Source organism: Meles meles, chromosome 6, assembly GCF_922984935.1.
Source record: "Meles meles chromosome 6, mMelMel3.1 paternal haplotype, whole genome shotgun sequence".
Taxonomy (NCBI): Eukaryota; Metazoa; Chordata; class Mammalia; order Carnivora; family Mustelidae; genus Meles; species Meles meles.
In genome coordinates this window covers 9,954,924-9,973,779 of record NC_060071.1, presented here as the reverse complement: position 1 = coordinate 9,973,779, position 18,856 = coordinate 9,954,924, and the positions used below count along the sequence as shown (strand labels likewise).

The following is an 18,856-nucleotide window of genomic DNA, read 5'->3' as shown; positions in this document are numbered from 1 at the left end:
AGCTCACTGCTTCTCTGAATTAGAAGTGGGTCTTCTTGACTCTGAGACTAAGATGGGTGTTTTAAGAAACGGTGTAGTGAGGGGTGCCTCGGTGGCTCAGTAGGTTAAGCCTGCCTCTGCCTTCGGCTCAGGTCATGATCTCAGGGTCCTGGGATCAAGCCCCGCATCGGGCTCTCTGCTCAGCGGGGAGCCTACTTCCTCCTCTCTCTCTGCCTATCTCTCTGCCTAGTTATGATCTCTCTCTGTCAAATAAATAAATAAAATCTTTTTAAAAAAAAAAAAGGTGTAGTGAGATTCCAGCCCCAGTCTTGCTGTTAGGTTGTGGTTGTGGTGATGCGTCATTGGTCACAACATATGTGTGTGTGCAGTGGAGGGCGGCAGAAACGCATGTTATATGAAAATGATCATCATCAGACATTCCACATATTGAATACCTTCTAGCACTTAGTCCTTGCACTCTATCTCCTGCGTTCATTTTCTCCTTTAATCACCCTGACAGCCTCGTGCGATAAGTATCGCTTTCTGTGTCCTAGAGGTGAAGTAGTCGGGTAGAGAACTGCAGTCACGTGCTGAGGTCCTGTGGCCGGTAAGTGACAGAGCTGGAGTTCGTACCGGGCCTGGGCTCCCAGTATCAGTGTGTCGCTGCCAGGTCTGCTGTTCCCCTGCGTGGTGTGGGAAGCAGGCTGTTGCCGAGCACCTGTAAAGTCAGGGTATTGATGGGTCATGGAGATGGAATGAGACACAGAAAAGTGAAATGACCTGGGAAGAAGGGGAACCCTCCAGGGACAGACACTAGACCTCCTGTGGTAACTGCTCTAGCTGAGTGTAGTGCAGTGGGCCTGTGGTTCTCATACTTGTGCAGCCAGGGGAGTCACGTCGCTGGGCCACAGCCCCACAGTTTCCCACTTACCGCAGTTGGGGCAGGGCCGAAAATGTACATTTCCAGTAAGTTTCTGGGTGATGCTTGCTGGTCCTGGGACATCACCTTTACAGTCCTTGTAGAGAAACGTGACTCTGTGTAGGTGGCGAGTAGACATGGGTTTAAATTTCTGCTGTGGTACTAAGCAGCTGTGGAAGCCTTAGATTCTTCATCTGCAAAATTCAGCAGGGTAATACCTGCATTATAGGGTTTCAGGAAGATTAAATGTGATTTTTTAAATGACAGCAATACCTAGCACTTGAACAAATTTTAAATCCCAGTGGAGTTAACATTCAGTGTTGTATTGGTTTCAGGAGTGTGGTACAGCGGTTCATAATTCCTTCCATGCGTCACCCCATGGTGCTCCCAACAAGTGCTCATCTAGAACTTCTTAAGTACTTATTAAGTACTAGGTACTTAGAGATGTGAGTCACATGTCTCATTTCTTCTTCAACAGTTATATTGCTGTCTCACATATAAAGGTCTTAGCACATATCATAGTAAAATTTATAACTCTATTTATTTGGCTTTCGCTGAGAAATAATGTCTTACCAGCAGAGGCTGTAAAGGAAGGTAAGTATGTAGAGATTCTGAAGTGTGGGATATTTTTATTGGGAATGAATGGGAACATTTATTTTGTACCCACTGCAGGCTACACACTTAGCATACCTTCTTAAAGTACTGACATTTACTTTCTATGGTTGTTGAGGGGTTAAACGATGATCCTAATCAGTGTGAGACGTTAAAGCAGTGCTGGCGTATAGTTAGCATTTGATGAAAAGTCATTACTACTGTATCATGCTCTTCGGATATGTGAGCGTAGTAGATACACTTCAGTCCTCACAGAATTTACAGTCTAACAGTTCCCAAAAAGGATTTGAGGTAGTCCCTAAAAGAATCACAAAGCTCGTAACAAGTGAAGCTGGTCTTCCTTTCCATGTGATTGCAAAGCCTGTGGTCTTGCCTCCCAAAGCAATGCCTCCCATCCTGTATTGGAGCTTCGCCTCTTAATCTTGGTGTAGTTGACATGTGACCACTTGCCAACTTTGAATATCTCCCCATGGTGTCGTGGTTTGTTGTGCCCTGGGTTAGGAATAAGATTTGACCAGGTGTGGTTGCATTTGACTTGCTGGGTTCTCCTCCCTAGGCATTATCCACGCACATGTCCCATTGTTCACACGGCAGGCTCAGGGAGTTGGAGGAGATCTTGATCTGCATGTGGTGGGTGAGGCATGCTAGGTTAGATCGGGAAAGGAGACCAGGTATCTGCTCAGGAAAGAAAGGCATTGTCTTTCTTGTTTCATGCTTTATTGTAATCATCTGGCTGTAATCATCAGATGACAGGAGGATATGACAGATAAAGGGAGCCACAGGGCCAAATAGTGACATAGACAGTAAGAGGGAGGCTTCAGCTGTGTCTTCTTGACCTGCCAGCAGTTTGGTATGATCCAAGTGAGGGTTTGAGGAGAGGCTCTGAGGTCAGAGGAGGCTGCAGGGGGAGGCAAGGGCTAGGTCATGGAAGGCCTTGTGTGCCAGGAATTGAAGAGACAATGCTCAGGAGTTAGGATGTGATCCTGTTGGCCATCTATGAGTTTTTGGTCAGTAACCTGATCAGACTGTATTTTGGAGACTTCTGTGCCTTCTTTTGGGTGGTGGGCTGGCGTAGAAACCTGGAGACCCAATTTCTTGGTTGACTTCAGAGGAAAACCAAGAGAACTGACAGAGGAATAATCAAGGAAGCTAGGTGAGTAAGTGTGCGAGGCGGGTGAGGGCAGAAATCAGGCTGGTAGATGTAAGTTACAGAATGTCTCTCCCCATTTCAGTCATCTGCTCGGTGGGAGGGAGAGAGGGAGGGAGGGATGGGGAGCTAGAGAGACCGGTTTATCCAATCCTCTACAATCAGTTCTTTCAGTAAATTTCCATCAAGTATTAATAAAAATCCTTATATTTCTTCATTTTCACCAGATAGCTGGTCTTGTCAGCAAGAGGGAGACTGTCTCTTTAAGTGTTGGCCTGATTATTCTAGCTGTTCCAGAGAGTTGTGAAACGTTTGTGGGAGGGAGAGGTTTTTTTTCTTTCGTTCTTTTTTAAGCCACCAGCCAACACCCTCTGACCAATTTAGTTTTGCTTATTAACAGGAATATACTGAGAGGCCTGGTTGTACATTGAAACAAAAAGCTCATATACTCTTAATGTTTTCAAAAATTCTGTTTTAAGGAACACTAGCCACTAAGGAAACCGTATATTCAGTGATTTCCACAATTTTTCTGTAATTTGATTCCTCTCCTAGCTGAAGTTTCCAGATTCTTCCCCATTGGGGAGAATAGTTTCTAAAACCACTCCGTACCAAGAACTCAACCGAGAGCTCAACAGGTTTATTGAGCACCATCTACTGGTGTTGTGTTAATGGACCAAATAGGCAGTGCTTGGAAACCTTTAAGAATTTGTATGTATCTTAGTGTTGCAAAATTACAAAGCTGGAAAACAGTATGAATTTTTGTTAGTAGCAGTAGTAGTTAAAATAATAGTTTTGTGTTCCCATTGGGAAGGAGGAATGCTTTTGGCTGGATTATAAGATGAAGAAGGCAGGTTATAGGGATTTCACTGACCCATACCTTTATCCAGCAAAAGGTTAGCCTGGTGGAAATAAAAATTAATTTTGAATGTCACATAAAATTGTTGAATATTTCCTAGCACTGATATCAGTCAGATTTCATTCCATGTATATGGAATGAATTTAGTTTATGCCAAAAGTTAATACATTAATACATTTCTCAGTGGATTTCTGTTTATGAACAGAAGTTATGAACTTGAGATACTTTGGGGCACCTTTTAAGGAAAGCTGTATAAACAGTTTTATAAACAGATAGCTTTGCTGTCCAGTCTGGAATGTGGGCTTTCTTATGATGGGAATGGGGAATATATGAATATTTTTCCACTTAAGAGAGAGATAAGGGTAAAGCCCCTTGGTTAAATAAATAGGGATGATGCCACTGTGTTCTTTTCTTGTCACAGGTCCTTTTGAGCCTTAGTTCTGTTTTAAGTGACTTTTTTTTTCTTTTGCTTTGTTTTTCTTGTTGGTTTATTTTTAAGGATGCCTGCCTTAAAAAGTTGGCATAGCTAGATCATTAGATTTTAGATCTTTTAATTTCTCATTTAATTTCTCATACAGTTGTCGTAAGTGTTTAAATGAATTGAAAAGAGACAGATTGTTTATAGGAGGAGAATCCGGCTAGGAATTCATTTATTCATTCATTCATCCAACATTTACTGATCACTTAAAGCAACCATTTACACTTTTAGGCAGTGATGTTGTATGGAATAAAACGAATATGCTCCCTGGCCTCATGAAGCTTACAGAATAGTGGGGAGGAAAGAGAGGAATCAGGGACATACATAAATATGTATGTACTCTAAGAATTTATACACATGCACACACACTTATGTACATATAAATACACATTGTGGATATTTACAAATAAATATATATGCCAGATAGTAAAAAGTGCTGTGAGTAAAAAAGTCAAGATAGATGAGAGCTGCAGAGGAGTGTGTAGTCTTTAAGATGGTCGGGGAGGGCCTGACTAAGAAGAGGTCACTTGAAGAGTAGTGATCATTAATGCTGTGTAAAAGTTGTTTGTCATTATCTTAGTTGATCTTCCAGCCATGTGTAAAAGAGTACGCAGGGCAGATAATGTTGTTAACCCTCCATGCTTCTCCTTGGTCTCTGGAGTATAAAGGCTGAAACCCGTAGCATTTATGTCCTGTCTTCTGCTCGTGTGTTCCCCTTGCAGAAACCATGGCACGTACTCCTCTGGTGGACCATGTTTGTTTAAAACATGTAGGAATTGACCAGGCAGAGAAAGGGTAAAGTCATTCCAAGGAGAGGGAACCATAGTGATTCTTTTAAAACATGAATCAAGATGACTTCACTCTTTTCAAAACCTTCCAGTGACTTAGCATCACACAGAGAAAAAAAATCCAAACTCCACCCTCGTCTCCCATCCAGGGATTATTCCCTGGCTTCTCCAGACTGGCCTCCTTTGCTGTTCCTTGTACATGTCGATTTTATACCTGCCTTACACTTGTCATTCTCTTGACCTGGAACACGTGAAACTTGTCTCTTCTTTCAGGTTCCCCCTGAGATGTGACTTCCTGTAGTAGCCCTCCCTGACCACCGTCTCCGAAACAGCCGCTCACCACTGCTTCATACACACTTGAACCCTCTACTCTGTCCTGTTCTTAGTAATGGAACTTTCCCCTGATCTTCCTTTTTATAATAGGTTTGTCTTTCCTGCTGAAGTGTAAACTCTGTGAGGCCAGGAGCCTTGTCTACTTCATGTTTATTTCGTACTTCTTAAGAGTACTTGACACGTGTTTGATATTATTGTCCTCCGGATGTCAAGCAAAATGGGCTTCAAGTGTTATCTATCAGGTTCGTAGCTATGAAGTGACCAACTCTGATCTTATTGCTGAGCCCATGTTTTTCCTACTTCACTGTCCTGTGCTGAATACTGTTAGAGTAGCATGTTTCATTTAAGAAAGGTGAATGCTGGGCGCCTGGGTGGCTCAGTGGGTTAAGCCGCTGCCTTCGGCTCAGGTCATGATCTCGGGGTCCTGGGATCGAGTCCCGCATCGGGCTCTTTGCTCAGCAGGGAGCCTGCTTCCCTTCCTCTCTCTCTACCTGCCTCTCTGTCTACTTGTGATCTCTGTCAAATAAATAAATAAATAAAAGGTGAATGCTCAATAAAACTGAAGGTGTGTGCTCGTGTAGGCACATGCTTTCTCTCTCTGTTTTGTAATGGTGTCAGTTGCCCAGAAAACAGTACAAGTTACTTTGAGGAGATATTAAAAAACCAATGAAATTTCACTGTCCAGCGATTAGGGTTTGGGATTTTTTTTTCTTCTTCTTCTGCATGCCTCCTATTTTCTAGCTTGATGGCAACATCATAGCTTTATGTTCATTCTTATCTTAGTGGCTCAGTGGAATAAGCCGCTGCCTTCGGCTCAGGTCATGATCTCAGGGTCCTGGGATCGAGCCCCGCATCAGGCTCTCTGCTCCGCAGGGAGCCTGCTTCCTCCTCTCTCCCTGCCTGCCTCTCTGCCTACTTGTGATCTCTCTCTCTGTCAAATAAATAAATAAAATCTTTAAAAAAAAAAAAAAAAAGAAATGCTTGGGTACTACTTTGCCATGACTCTGCCTTATAAATTTGCCTCTTGTTAACTAGAACATTCTAGTAAAGTGAGCAGCACGAATGTAACTCATGTGTCCTCCTATAATTAAAGTTCGTGGTGTTTTCCTTTTGAGTGAATTCCAGTGTACAGAGAAGGCCAGTGTACAGAGAGCACTTCAGGGTGCTCACAAGGATGGAAATACAAGACCAATCTTTCTTTGAGCTCTGCTGATACATGTTATTTTGTTAGCTTTATTGTATTCAGTGCTTAGAAGCTCTCAGATCTGACCGCTGCTTCCTGAATGATTTTGGATTTAGTTTGTAGCCTCTTTCACCTCCTCCCACACGTCACCCCTGTCCACTCATTGCAGCTATCATCTCTTTCTTTCTTTTTTTTTTTTTTTAAAGAGTTTATTTATTTATTTGACAGACAGAGATCACAAGTAGGCAGAGAGGCAGGCAGAGAGATAGAGGAAGGGAAGCAGGCTCTCCACTGAGCAGAGAGACCGATGCGGGGCTCGATCCCAGGACGCTGGGATCATGACCTGAGCCGAAGGCAGACGCTTTAACCCACTGAGCCACCCAGGTGCCCCGCTATCATCTCTTTCAAACAAGAGTATGGAATCAGGCAAGAAAGGATTCTCGCTGTGGCTCCTTCCAGTGGCCCGTGTTTGAGATGGCCCCGTGGGAAGCCTCCCTCCCCTGACTTAGCTCAGCAGTAGCCTCACCAGAGCCTCCTCTGCTTGCTGCAGTATCTGGTCCTTGCTTGTCCTGCACTGCGTCCTACACAGCTGTAAACATTGCATTTTGTGTTTCTTTCTTCCTTAAAAAGATGTTGAGCCCCAAGAGAGCAAGAACTGTCTTGTTTCAGTATCTTTGGTATCTGCTGTAGCACCTCACCCAAGTGCCCAGCCAGTGTTCAGTTAACTGAAGAAAGGGCTGAGCAAAACAAACTTAGTATTTTTGCTTATTTGTAACATTTTAAGTTTTTTGTTTTTTTTTTTTAGAAGGACGAATATTTGTGGTTCAACCCAACAAAGACCGATAGAGCACTTTCTGTGTGTATCAGGACCTTTGAAGGGATGTTGAATGTACAAAGATGAACTACATCTACCAGTTTCTTCTTAAATGGCTTTGCTTTCAGAATGTATGTTCCTGCAAAAGATGGTCTATGTTGAGCCTTGAGCAGCGTTGGGCATAGCCATTTCTCCATAGGAGCTTTCTTGATCATTCCCCTCAAGGCAGAGTTTGGGCATCCATTTCCTCTGCCCCTAGAGACACCAATTATATCACTTATCATACAGCATTCTGTCTCTGGGTATGTCTGTCTAGGCTTCTGGAGGGCAGGCACCAGGAAGTATTTATAATTCTAGAACCTGGTTTATAACAGAGACAAAATATGTTGAACAGAAGTCCCTGTGCGCTTGTTTAGCACAAATGGATGAATGACTTTGGGCTGTGCTTATGAAAATAGAACAGAAAGCAAGGTAACAAACAAATTCATATTAATTATGTTTCTACTAATTCACTCATCTACTTGATGAACTGGAACAAAATTTTATACTAGTGGTAAAACACCAAAGTATATATATGCTAAAGGGAGGTTTTTTAAAATTTTTGTTTTTATGTAGGCTTCACACCCAGTGTGGAGCCCAGCATGAGGCTGCGAGCTCACGACCTGAAATCAAGACCTGGGCTGAGATCCAGAGTCTGACACTTAACCTGACTGAGCCACCCAGGCACCTGGGTAAAAAAAAAAAGTAAAAAAAATTACTTTTTTAAAGTAATAAAAGATTTTCAAACATTTCAAGGCTTATTTACATATCAACATTCATGTCTAATATAATATTCATATTTTCACATATTCATATTTCAGAAATAATCCCAATACTAATGGCTAACAGTCCTTTGTATATTTGATAGCAGTGCGTTATTTGAAAGTCCATTAACTATCATTCAGCCTAGCCTTCTGCCAAATGAGTGTAGGTTAACAGTTGTATTTTGCCTAGATTGTATCATCTTTAAAGGCTTTTGTAGTTACCGAGGATATTATGAACAACAGGATGGTTAAAATAGAAACCTGAAACATTTTAGCTGGTGGGAATGAATTGTATCATGAAGCTAGGAAGTGACATTTGGTTTAGTTTATCAACTGAGCTCCCTGGAGGACACGAGGAAATACGTGTTCTAAGTTTTTCACCGCAGATGGCCCGGTCGCAGCTGCCATTAACAAAAGCGATTTGGTAGTCTCATCCTCTTTCTCGGTGGCACTGGCGTTTGGATCCTGTTTCTGGATTTTGAGGCAGAGGGAGAGAGAGACGAGTGGTGCGTTGTGCAGAGGCCCATTTACGGCTGGGGTTTCACGCAGGCCGGAAGCAGCTCCTGAGTTTGCGGTGCTTGGGGCTCCCAGTCTCTCCTCCGTTGCCCACCCTGAGGATTGCTTGACATTCATCCCTTTTCTTGTCGGATGGCCAGTCCTTGCTTCTCTTGGTGACCTTTGTGCTTCTTTGTGATCCGCCCTTCTCTGATTTCTCCTTTTCTCTGACTGGCCGTTCTTGTTTGTTCTGTTTCTCGGATCAGTTTCCTCTTCCTGCCTTCCCGTGCGGAAACAGCAGGGCCTAGGTCTTGGCTCTCCGGGACACAGTGCGCCTGTGCTCAAGGGTGCCGGCTGACTCTGAGGTCTGCCTCGCCAGCCCAGACCTCCTCTGACAGCCTCCTCTGCTCGCCACCTGTGGATGTGTGTTATCTACTTTTCACCCTGCTGATATGTGAAACTTGACATTTAAAGCTTATCACCCTTTTCCACAAATCATTCCCCTAGCCCACCCCCACATTTTTCCTCGCGAGATACCCCTTTTCATGTTTACTCTCTTCCTGTCTTTGTCCAGCGCCCAGCCAGTCAGCTACCGTATTTCATCAAATTATTTCCAACAGAATGCCTTTCTCACATGTATTTCTTTTCAGATCATGTTACTACCATAGCAGTTTTAAGCTCTTTTTGCTTCCTTAAGTCCTGTTTTGTTTTTTTTTTTTTAATGTTTTCCCCACGTGGTTTCCTCGCCTCTGTTCTCTTTTTCCTTCTTTAGGACTCTGCTGTGGGATAAAAAACCTTTCATGAACATTTGCTGCTGTTAACACATCACCCTCCACCCCTCTCCCCAGAGTCTTCTTTCAATACAGAGCACACAGGGCTCTATTTTTTCTTCTTGCCTACCCAGGCCAAGTCTGAATCATTTGGTTTGCCATTAATGTTCTCCATAAGCTGATCTCTGCCACCTTTATTCATTCATGTAGTTGTTTAGAAACTCCCTGTGCTGGATCGGCGCTGTGGGAAGTGCATACAAGGACGCAGTACTTGCTGTCCACAAGCTTCGTGCAGTGACAAGAAGTACGTACGGCTGACCCTTGAATGGCTTGGGTCCAGGCAGACGTGGATTTCTTTTTCATTAAATATATTGGGAAGTTTTCTAGAGATTTGCTATAATAAAAATTAAAAAAACCAAACAACCCAACAGACGAATAAATGTAGCCTAGAAATACTGAAAAATTAAGAAGTTGGTTATGTCATGAATGCATACCATGTTGTCGATCCTAATCTATCTTATCATTTTCTACCATAACACATGCACAAGTCTGTTATAAGAAGTTAACACAAACACTTAGAGTCTGTACATGGCACCATTTTCAGTCAAGAGAAGCGTAAATGAACATGAAAATGAATATCGAATCATAGTGGAATGAAATTAACTGTAGCAGAGTTTCATAGCCCTTCCTGGTGCTCTGGCCTTGAGCTCAGCTGTTGCTAGTATCTGCCCAAAACTCCACCTGAGGGGCACCCGAGGTACCCATCCCATCACCACACCAGCAGCCAGGCTCTCCAGGGAATTGCACACAGCAGTAAAAAGTCCTCTCTGGTGGGTCTCATAGAAGTAGTTAAGCTTTCGGGGCATCCACAGTTCTGTCTGTGGGTTTGTTTGTTGTTTTTTTTTTTTAAGATTTTATTTATTTGTCAGAGAGGGAGAGAGAGGGAGAACACAAGCAGGTAGAGCAGCAGGCAGAGGCAGAAAGAGAAGCCCGATGCGGGACTCGATCCCAGGACCCTGGGATCATGATCTGAACCGAAGGCAGCAGCCCAACCAACTGAGCCACCCAGGCGTCCCTGTCTGTGGTTTTTTTTTTTTTTTTTAAAAGATTTTATTTATTTATTTGACAGAGAGAAATCACAAGAGAGGCAGGCAGAGAGAGAGGAAGGGAAGCAGGCTCTCTGCTGAGCAGAGAGCCAGATGCGGGACTCGATCCCAGGACGCTGAGATCATGTCCTGAGCCGAAGGCAGCGGCTCAACCCACTGAGCCACCCAGGCGCCCCTGTCTGTGGGTTTTTGATTGGAGCAGGTGCCTGCAGCCCCCACATTGTTCAGGGGTCAACTAATCACACAGTAGGATTAGATACTACTTTTGGTTGTCATTGTCTCTTAGCCATCTTCAACCTGGCACACGTCTGCAGCCTTTCTGTATCTTTCATGGCATTGACAGTTTGGAAGAATACAGAGTAATCCCTTCGTTTCTTAGAAGAGTATTTCTTATTTTTATGTTTCTGATGTTTCCTTGTGACTGACTAGATGCGTTCTTGGCCAGAGTACTACATAGGTCCTGTGGTGTCCTTCTCAGCGTATGCCTTCAGGAGGCGCACAGTGTTCATCTGTCTTTACCGGGATGTTTACTTTGATTACCTGGTCAAAGTATTGGTAGATTTCTTCACTGAATAAATACTACATTTTTTTCTCCCTTGCCATTAATAAGCAGTCTGTGGGGAGATCCTTGTAGACAATGTAAACGTCTTCTTCCTCTTTAGAATTTCTCCCTGGATTGATAATTGGTAATTTTTGCTAGAAGCAATTTTTACCGGTACAGTTGCAAAGTGATTACTTCCCCACTGTAGCACTCTCTCTACTGGTCAGCCTTTATCATTCTGTCATCCGCAAGAATTCTCCCTTCCCTGTTTAATTCATTTACCTGTATTAGTATAGACTCAGGACTTCCCATTCTTTAATTATTTATAGTTTGTTAACTGTTTTTAATTGCTTTGGTTTTCAAATTGTCCCAGATTTGGCCAGAGGAAGCCACTTCAGTGTGCAACATGTCCCCATCTTTGTTTCTTTCCTTCTTCTTTTTTGAGCACTTCCTTATTTTCTGTCAAAAACACGATGTTCCAGGATCGTCTTGTACATGCCCTGACACTAGGCCTGGAAATAGCCTTTCTTGGAGTAGCTTTGGTTCATTTTAATAGAGAATGGTGTTTAGTGACCAGAGCTGAGCATTAGGAAGCTCATTGCTACTGGGTGGCACTCTGTTGTGTGAGCCTTAAATGAAATTGAAAACCAGTGGCTTGATTTTCCGAGGGAGAGACTGTTGATTTCAGACTATGGAAAAAATGTAGCTGACTATAAATCTTAGGTTGCTGTAGGAAATGATTGGGCAAAGTGGCTTATCAGTTGCCTATTTTAAAGGAGAAAATGAAGCTAATTGCGTGAATGCAAGTAAGTGTCTGAATTGTACAAGGACTCACTTTAGAAATTACTCTCTTGGTACTATAATCATTTGCCATCTTGTGGAAAGATAGTACTTGAATATTCAATGTTTACATTGTATTACTTAACTCCTTTCACTTTCCCCATATGAACATTAAGTATAAATCTTGTTATTTTGGCAAACTGGGAAATGGATTTGGGAAGGCCTATTAAACTCCTTTAAGATTCTCAAACAAAAGGCAGCTGTTGTAGTTAGTCATAATTCTGGAAGCCTGCAAGAATATCTTTACTAAACATACATATATATATGTCTGCAGGATGCAGAAAACACCCTTAGAAATGTAATATAATTTTGTACCTTTTAACTTTGAGTATTTGCTTACATAAATTATTTGAGAAATTGTCCCTTAGAAATTTTTTATTTTTTGAAATAATTTCAAATTTATAGAAAAATTATTAAGAATAGTTTACATTAAACCCAGATTCACTGTAATATCCTGCCATATTTGCTTGATTGTTGTCTCGTTTTTTTGAAAGTTGCAGACATCGTGCTCCTTTACCCCAAATACTTCATTCATTATGTATTTCCTAAGAACAAGGATATACTCGTCTAAAACCACAGCACAATGACAGGAAACCAGGAGTTTTAATATGGATATGTTAAATCTGTAAGCCTCCCTCAAATGTTGCAGGTTGTCCCCGTAATATCCTTAATAGCAATTTGTTTTACCACTCAACCCAGAATCATGTGTTGCATTAGCGGGCAAGTTTCTTTAGTCTGGAGGGGTACCTCAGTCTTTGCGTCTCATCGGTGACACTGTGGAAGAGTACTGGCCACTTTTTTTTTTTCCTTTGGAAGGCCTCTCAACTTGGGTCTGTCTGATGTCTTCCTATGACTAGACTGAGGTATTGCATTTTTGTCGGGGATGCTGCAAGTGGTGTTTTGTCCTCAGTGGGTGGCATCAAGTGTAGGGTGCTGGTTTGTTTAATTATTCATCATGTTACCTTTTTTGATCACTTGATTCAGATGGTATCTACCAGGTTTCTAGCTTTCCCTTTGTAATTTACAAGGAAGCAGACTATTTAAAAACAAGGATTTTTTTTTCTTTCAAAAATAAACCATCTGTATTTGAAAATGCTAGAGGGGTGCCCGAGTGGCTCAGTTGGTTAAGTGTCTGATTCTTGATTTTGGCTCAGGTTATGATCTCAGGGTCTTGGGATTGAGCCCTATGTTGGGTCTCCCGCTTAGCTGGGAGTCTGCTGGAGATTCTCTTTCTGCCCATGTGCATGCACTCTCTCTCTCTTTCAAAAACACATCTTTAAAAAAATATATATTGGAAAACATAAGTGTGAAGTACATTAAAATTGACCTCAGCCACCATCTAGGAGTAGGTACCTGCTATTAAAGTTTTGGTGTTTTTTTTTTCTTTTCAAATGTGTGTTTTGAGCACCTGCTTCTTCCTATTCTAGACTAAGGGGATATCATGATGTATAAAAGGTGGGGCTTACATTCTGACAAATAATAATTGCTAGTATTTCTTTATTGAGATACAAATGACATAAAACATACTTGTTTTAGGTGTACAAATGATTTAAAATGTGTATATATTACAAAACGATTACTATAATAAGTTTACTTAACATCTGTCATCACATATAGATACAATTTTTTTTCTGGTGATAACTTTTAAGATTTACTCTGTTTGCGACTTGCAGATATATGATACGGTTACTCTGTTTGCGACTTGCAGATATATGATACGGTTACTCTGTTTGCGACTTGCAGATATATGATACGGTATATTAACTGTAGTCACCATGTTCTATGTCACATCTGTTCTCTGTTACATCCGCATTACAGTTGTTAGAATTAGTATTTATTGAACATATGTCCCATGCACTGCTGTAGGTGTTTCACTTTTTCTTTTCTTTTTTTTTTTAAGATTTGTTTATTTGAGAGGGAATGAGAGAGGGAAGAGTGTGCATGTGTCGGGGACGGGCAGAGGGGGAGGGAGAGGGAGACAGATCTCAGGCGGATCCACAGTGAGCACAGAGCCTGACACAGGGCTTTCAGGATCCTGAGATCATGACCCGATCCAAAACCAAGAGTCAGATGCTCAAGCCGCTGAGCCACCCAGGGGGCCCCGGGTGCTTCACTTTTATCAGTTACTTAATTCTTACAGCCTCTGAGGTAAGTATGATTGCCCTCTCTTCCAGCTGAGAATTTAACATAACAAAGAGATTAAACAGAAAGCGATGTCCCATGCTGTGATTTGGGGAAAGACCATCACTTTGCTCACTGCGGTATATTAATAAGTTAAAAGCCAAATTTGAAAGTTAGAAAACTGATCTACTTAAGGTATGGTGATAATACTGATCTTTACTGAGCAGAATTCTGGCAGCATTGTTATCTGTGGACCTGGGTTGCTTTGTACTCGGCGCTGGTTTTCTCTGATGGCCAGTCCTCCACTCTCGTTCTCAAAAGCAGTCATCTGTCTAGATTGGGCCTGCCATGGCATATCCTTGCCTTCCCTTCAGAAATTCCCTTGCTTTCCCTCTCTCCCATTCTGCTAATCTATTCTCAATGATGTGATGATTAAAAAGAAAAAAGAAAAACCCTGATTTGTAGCATTTGCCGATTTCAGTGTATAGATACTGCTGCTGTTGATTTCAGGTTGGCAGTGCCGCAGCAGTGAATGCAGGGCTGGTCGGGGTGTGTGCTGGGGAGAAGGTGCACACCATCGCTGTAATGTCAGCCAGAGAAATAGATGTGCACCTCCAGATTATAGGTACCAGGAAAGTGTGATGAAATAATTAAAAAGTGTTGAATTTTAAGTATTTATTAATCTTTTTAATATAATTTAATTCTGCACGTATTTAATTTTTAATAATGGCTGTATTTAACAGGTAGCCTGCAGAATTCCTAAAAATATAGCGATGGGCTCTAACGAGCCTGTACAAGCCATCTCCAGCTTACCACGGCAGTTATCTTGCTGCTGATGGGGTCCACCGCCACAAACCTGACAGCTGACACTGTCTTGCCATCTGAGACATCAGTGCTGGCCCTTCTTGGACCACTCCTCCCACAGAACTTCCTTACTGTCTCATTCCCCTCAACTTCAGCTAACATATTCCCTGTTTCCAAGGCCTTGTTCCTTTCCCACACTATAATTCACTTTCTTCTTTCGCTCTGATGCTTTTCCCTTGCCCATTCCTTTTTTCCCTGATCAAGATGCTGTCCCTGGTTTAAGGAAGACCTCAGGCATAACTCGTATCTTGGGGCATAGAGAGTCTCTGTCAAGATGTTGGGTCTCATGTGGAGAGAAAATCCTTGTTCTACAAAAGGATGATCTGTTCTTTGAATTCTAGGTTAGAAACGTGAGTGGGGGGAAAATTTTAGTTTTTGTCATTAATAAATATGTAAAGGTTATTATAGCACCATTAATATGTATATCTACTATATACATGAGTTAAAGATGGGGAGAATTGGGATCACAATTGCCATTTAAAATGTTTTTCTGGGGTGCCTGGGTGGCTCAGTGGGTTAAAGCCTCTGCCTTCGGCTCGGGTCATGATCTCAGGGTCCTGGGATCACACCCCACATTGGGCTCTCTGCTCGGCGGGGAGCCTGCTTCTCCCTCTCTCTCTGCCTGCCTCTCTGCCTACTTGTGATCTCTCTTTGTCAAATAAATAAATAAATAAAATCTTTTAAAAAAATCATAAAATGTTTTTCTGATAGGCATTAAGGAGAGCATGTGATGTGATGAGCACTGGGTGTTACAGGCCTCTAATGAACATTACATTGAACAGTACATCAAAAACTAATGAGGATGTACTATATATTGGCTAATTGAACTTAAATAAAAATAAAATTTAAAGAACAAATAAAATTCTGTTTTTTGGGGGGGCAAGTAAGTTACTTTTTGTGGCATTTAGGGCTACAGTGCATTCATATCTTGGGGATCACCTGTACCTACAAAATAGGGCCATTATAAATTGTCATCTGTCAGCAAAAATAATCAGGACTCTGACCATCCTGTGGTTCAAGGATATGTTTCTTCAGTTTACTGGAGAATTGGAGATACAGATGCCTCTCTTCCTGGGGCTTTAATCAAGAATTAGTCAAGAATGTCTGGAAAATTGCCCTTGTTAATAAGTTCATCTATTGTCTTTAGATGTGTGACAGACTTATTAACTGGGCAGCCAGATTGACCTATGTGTTCATTTCAATGGGGTGTGTCCTTCCCACGAGCAGCAAAATCATGTACCAGAATATTCCTCAGGGAAGGTGTGGTTCCAGCAATCACCTCAACAAAAATTCTTGCGTAGATTTGTTTTTCAGTCACCCCTGCTCTAGCTTAGTCTTGTGAGTCTGTCTGCAGGGCCTCTCGGTGCCCCATACTGGTGCGGGGACATAGGGGTCTTGTAGCTGATGCACGCGGTGAGAGTGTGTGGATGGTTTGCTCCCAGGGACTTGAGAGTGCAGAGGGCACTCCTTCAGGGAAAACAGGTACTTTCATGCCAGGTGCCTTTTTAATCTGAATTTCAAGTAGTTTTGAGGTGAGTGAGGCTTCTGTGTTCCCATCTATTTAGTATTTTGGGTAGTTTGACTTAACATTAAAAAACTATTGAAGCTTTCTGAACAGTTTAAAGCTTATTTACTTTTTCCTCGGGAGTGAAGAAAGAAGTTGATGTCCAACGCTTTGTTAAAAGGATTTAAACTGTCCCATAACCCCCTCCTCTGCCCTCAGTTAAAAGAAGGTCCCAGATACCACTTAATATCTTGGGCACAGAGTCTTCTAGCAAGATACTGGTTCTCACATCTTCAGAGGAAATCCCTGATCTTGAGAAAGAAGACATAGTCTTAGAATTCCTTTTCTTTTCCCCCTGTAGAAGAAGTCCACACTGAGTAATGCAGGCTGACAGGGCACACGGTCTCAGTGGGAACTGCACGGCTCCGCTGTGGCTCATTATAGTGCAAAGGGAGCCACCGACCACGTGTAAACAAGTGAGCCTGGCTGGGTTCCAAGAAGACTTTATGTATGGACACTGAAATTCAAATGTCATGTCATTTTCACAGGTTAAAAGATATTTTTCCTTTGATTTTTTTTTTTCAACCACTTTAGAAGTGTTGAAAACCTTTCTTAGCTTTGAGCCATATGAAAACAGGCCGAGAGCTGGATTGCCCCCATGGATCATAGTTTGCCAACCTGTGCTCTGAAGGATGAAACTTTAGAGCTTTCTTTCACACACTTTTTCCCCTCCTCAGGTTATAATGGTATTTCAGTACCTTGAGAAATTTATTCTTCTCATGTGCTGCAGACATTTTAGCTGGTTGTGGTTTATCATGACAAAGGGTATTAAATATTTTGCCAGGCTAAGCTTTTCAAAATGTTTCCAAGGTAGGGACTTACACATGAGTCTGTTATAATTCTCAAGAGTGCCTGCAGCCCGTGATAATTCTGTTTTACCAGCTGTGCTGTTCCTTGTGGTAGGATGCTTTGGAACTTTCCAGTTCAGCATTTGTAGGAAGTCACAGCTTATTTGTAGCTCATTCTGAATTCTTAGCTGTTGCATTGAGCAGATGTGGGCCCCTACCATGTACAGGGCACTGCACAAAGCACTGGGGATCAATGAAGAGATGGGCATTTGGGACTTTGGGAAATACTTTGAACTCTGTTTCCAGAATCAATGTTTTGGAGCATTGCTTAAGTTTGATGTTATGATTTTTGGTTTTCAGTGTTGAATAAAAATATTACCTCCTGCTCTGTAATGCTGCTGGGCCTAATAAATTTTGGCCACAGGGTGGCATGGTTCTCTCAAAGGCTTCATTGTTGCCAAAATGGAAAAGAAAAAAAGCTCTAAGGAAGGAGCATTCTTGCCCCTATTTAATGCTGAAGTAGCCTGGCTTTTTCTAAATTGGTTTTTCCATAGTATGTTATTCTCTTTTCCCTTTTTTTAAAAAAAATAGTGCATTATTAAGATTTAGATGTTACTAAACCTAGTGCTTTAAAATCTTTTGTTTATGGTGCCAACATGAATTGTCTAATGTTTACGATTGAGAGAGTAGTAGTGAGGACTGTATTTTGTAGAATATATTTAATTTAGACACTAACCTCAAAAAAAAAAACGTGTAAAAACTAGAAAGAATATTTGCGAATTAACAACAGATACCATCTCAGCAGTTGCAGAGTCATGGACAAAGGTATCGATACAAGGTTTTTGTCTAATTGCAAGGATTTGATGGAGAGGTAGCGAAAGAAGACTAGGGATTCCAGATGGTCAGGAAACACATAACCGGAAAAGTGATTGTCCTGTCCTTGTAGAGTTAATATTACCATGGACTGAGAGTTGAATCTGTTCCAAGAGTGTTCATATATTAGCTGCAGGAAGAGAAGGGATTGTCTCCATTAATATAGTCAGGGACAGTGGGGTTTAGAGGATTTAGGTGAAATCTTTGTAGGTTTGACTGGAGCCCACGTGTATGCTCTTTGCACCCTGCCACTTACGGGCTAGCTAATCGGAGACTCTCCTTGTTGGACAATGGGGGGATTTGGCAGCGATTTCTAGGATGTAGGACTGAGAGTTATTACTACCACGGGAACACAGCTCAAGGGGCGTTCAGGCTGTAAGGATGTAACTAATTGTTTAATATGCTTCCACCATCCTCTTGGCATTATTTTTGGATTCTTTTGGATTCTTTCTTTTTTACCTGTTCATCAAGTAAATATCCAAACCAACTATTACCTTGTTAGTTTACTCATTTGTCCAGCCACCTCCACTAAAACCCTAAGCTTTAAGGAGGACAGATTGAGATGTGTACAAAATGATTTTCAGATCATTTTGTATTCTCAGTGCCTACAGTACTTCCTCGCATGTAAGTGCTCAGGGTTTATATTTGTATAACCTACTTGAATGGGACCCAGTTTGGATGAGACATTTGATTTTCCCTTGAACTTGATGTTTTGTGAAGATGGACTCCCAAGGGGAACCTGAATCTGTCTTTCCTTTCCTAGGGCGATTGTGTGGTTACCGTGTTGCTGGCTGAAGAGGACAAAGTTGAGGATGATGTAGTTTTTTACTTGGTGTTTTCGGGTTCCACCCTCCATCACTGCACGAGTACTCGGAAGGTCAGCGCTGATACGCTGGAGACCATTGCTCCTGGTAAGTGTTGGGTGGAGTCTTCACTGGGCTTTCCTGGTTCATGCACACTTTTATTCTGTGTCCGTTAATGT

The 18,856-nt window shown here is 41.9% G+C and overlaps 1 protein-coding gene across 9 annotated transcripts in view; it reads left to right on the top strand.

Moving 5' to 3' along the window:
* The window catches only part of AKAP13 (A-kinase anchoring protein 13), a 320,007-nt gene that overhangs the window by 100,372 nt on the left and 200,779 nt on the right, over positions 1-18,856 (top strand). For all 9 annotated transcript variants that reach the window (XM_046008539.1, XM_046008544.1, XM_046008541.1 and 6 more), the window contains one exon: positions 18,638-18,785. In XM_046008539.1, the coding sequence (XP_045864495.1) occupies positions 18,638-18,785 (148 nt within the window). The remainder of the gene's footprint in view (positions 1-18,637; positions 18,786-18,856) is intronic.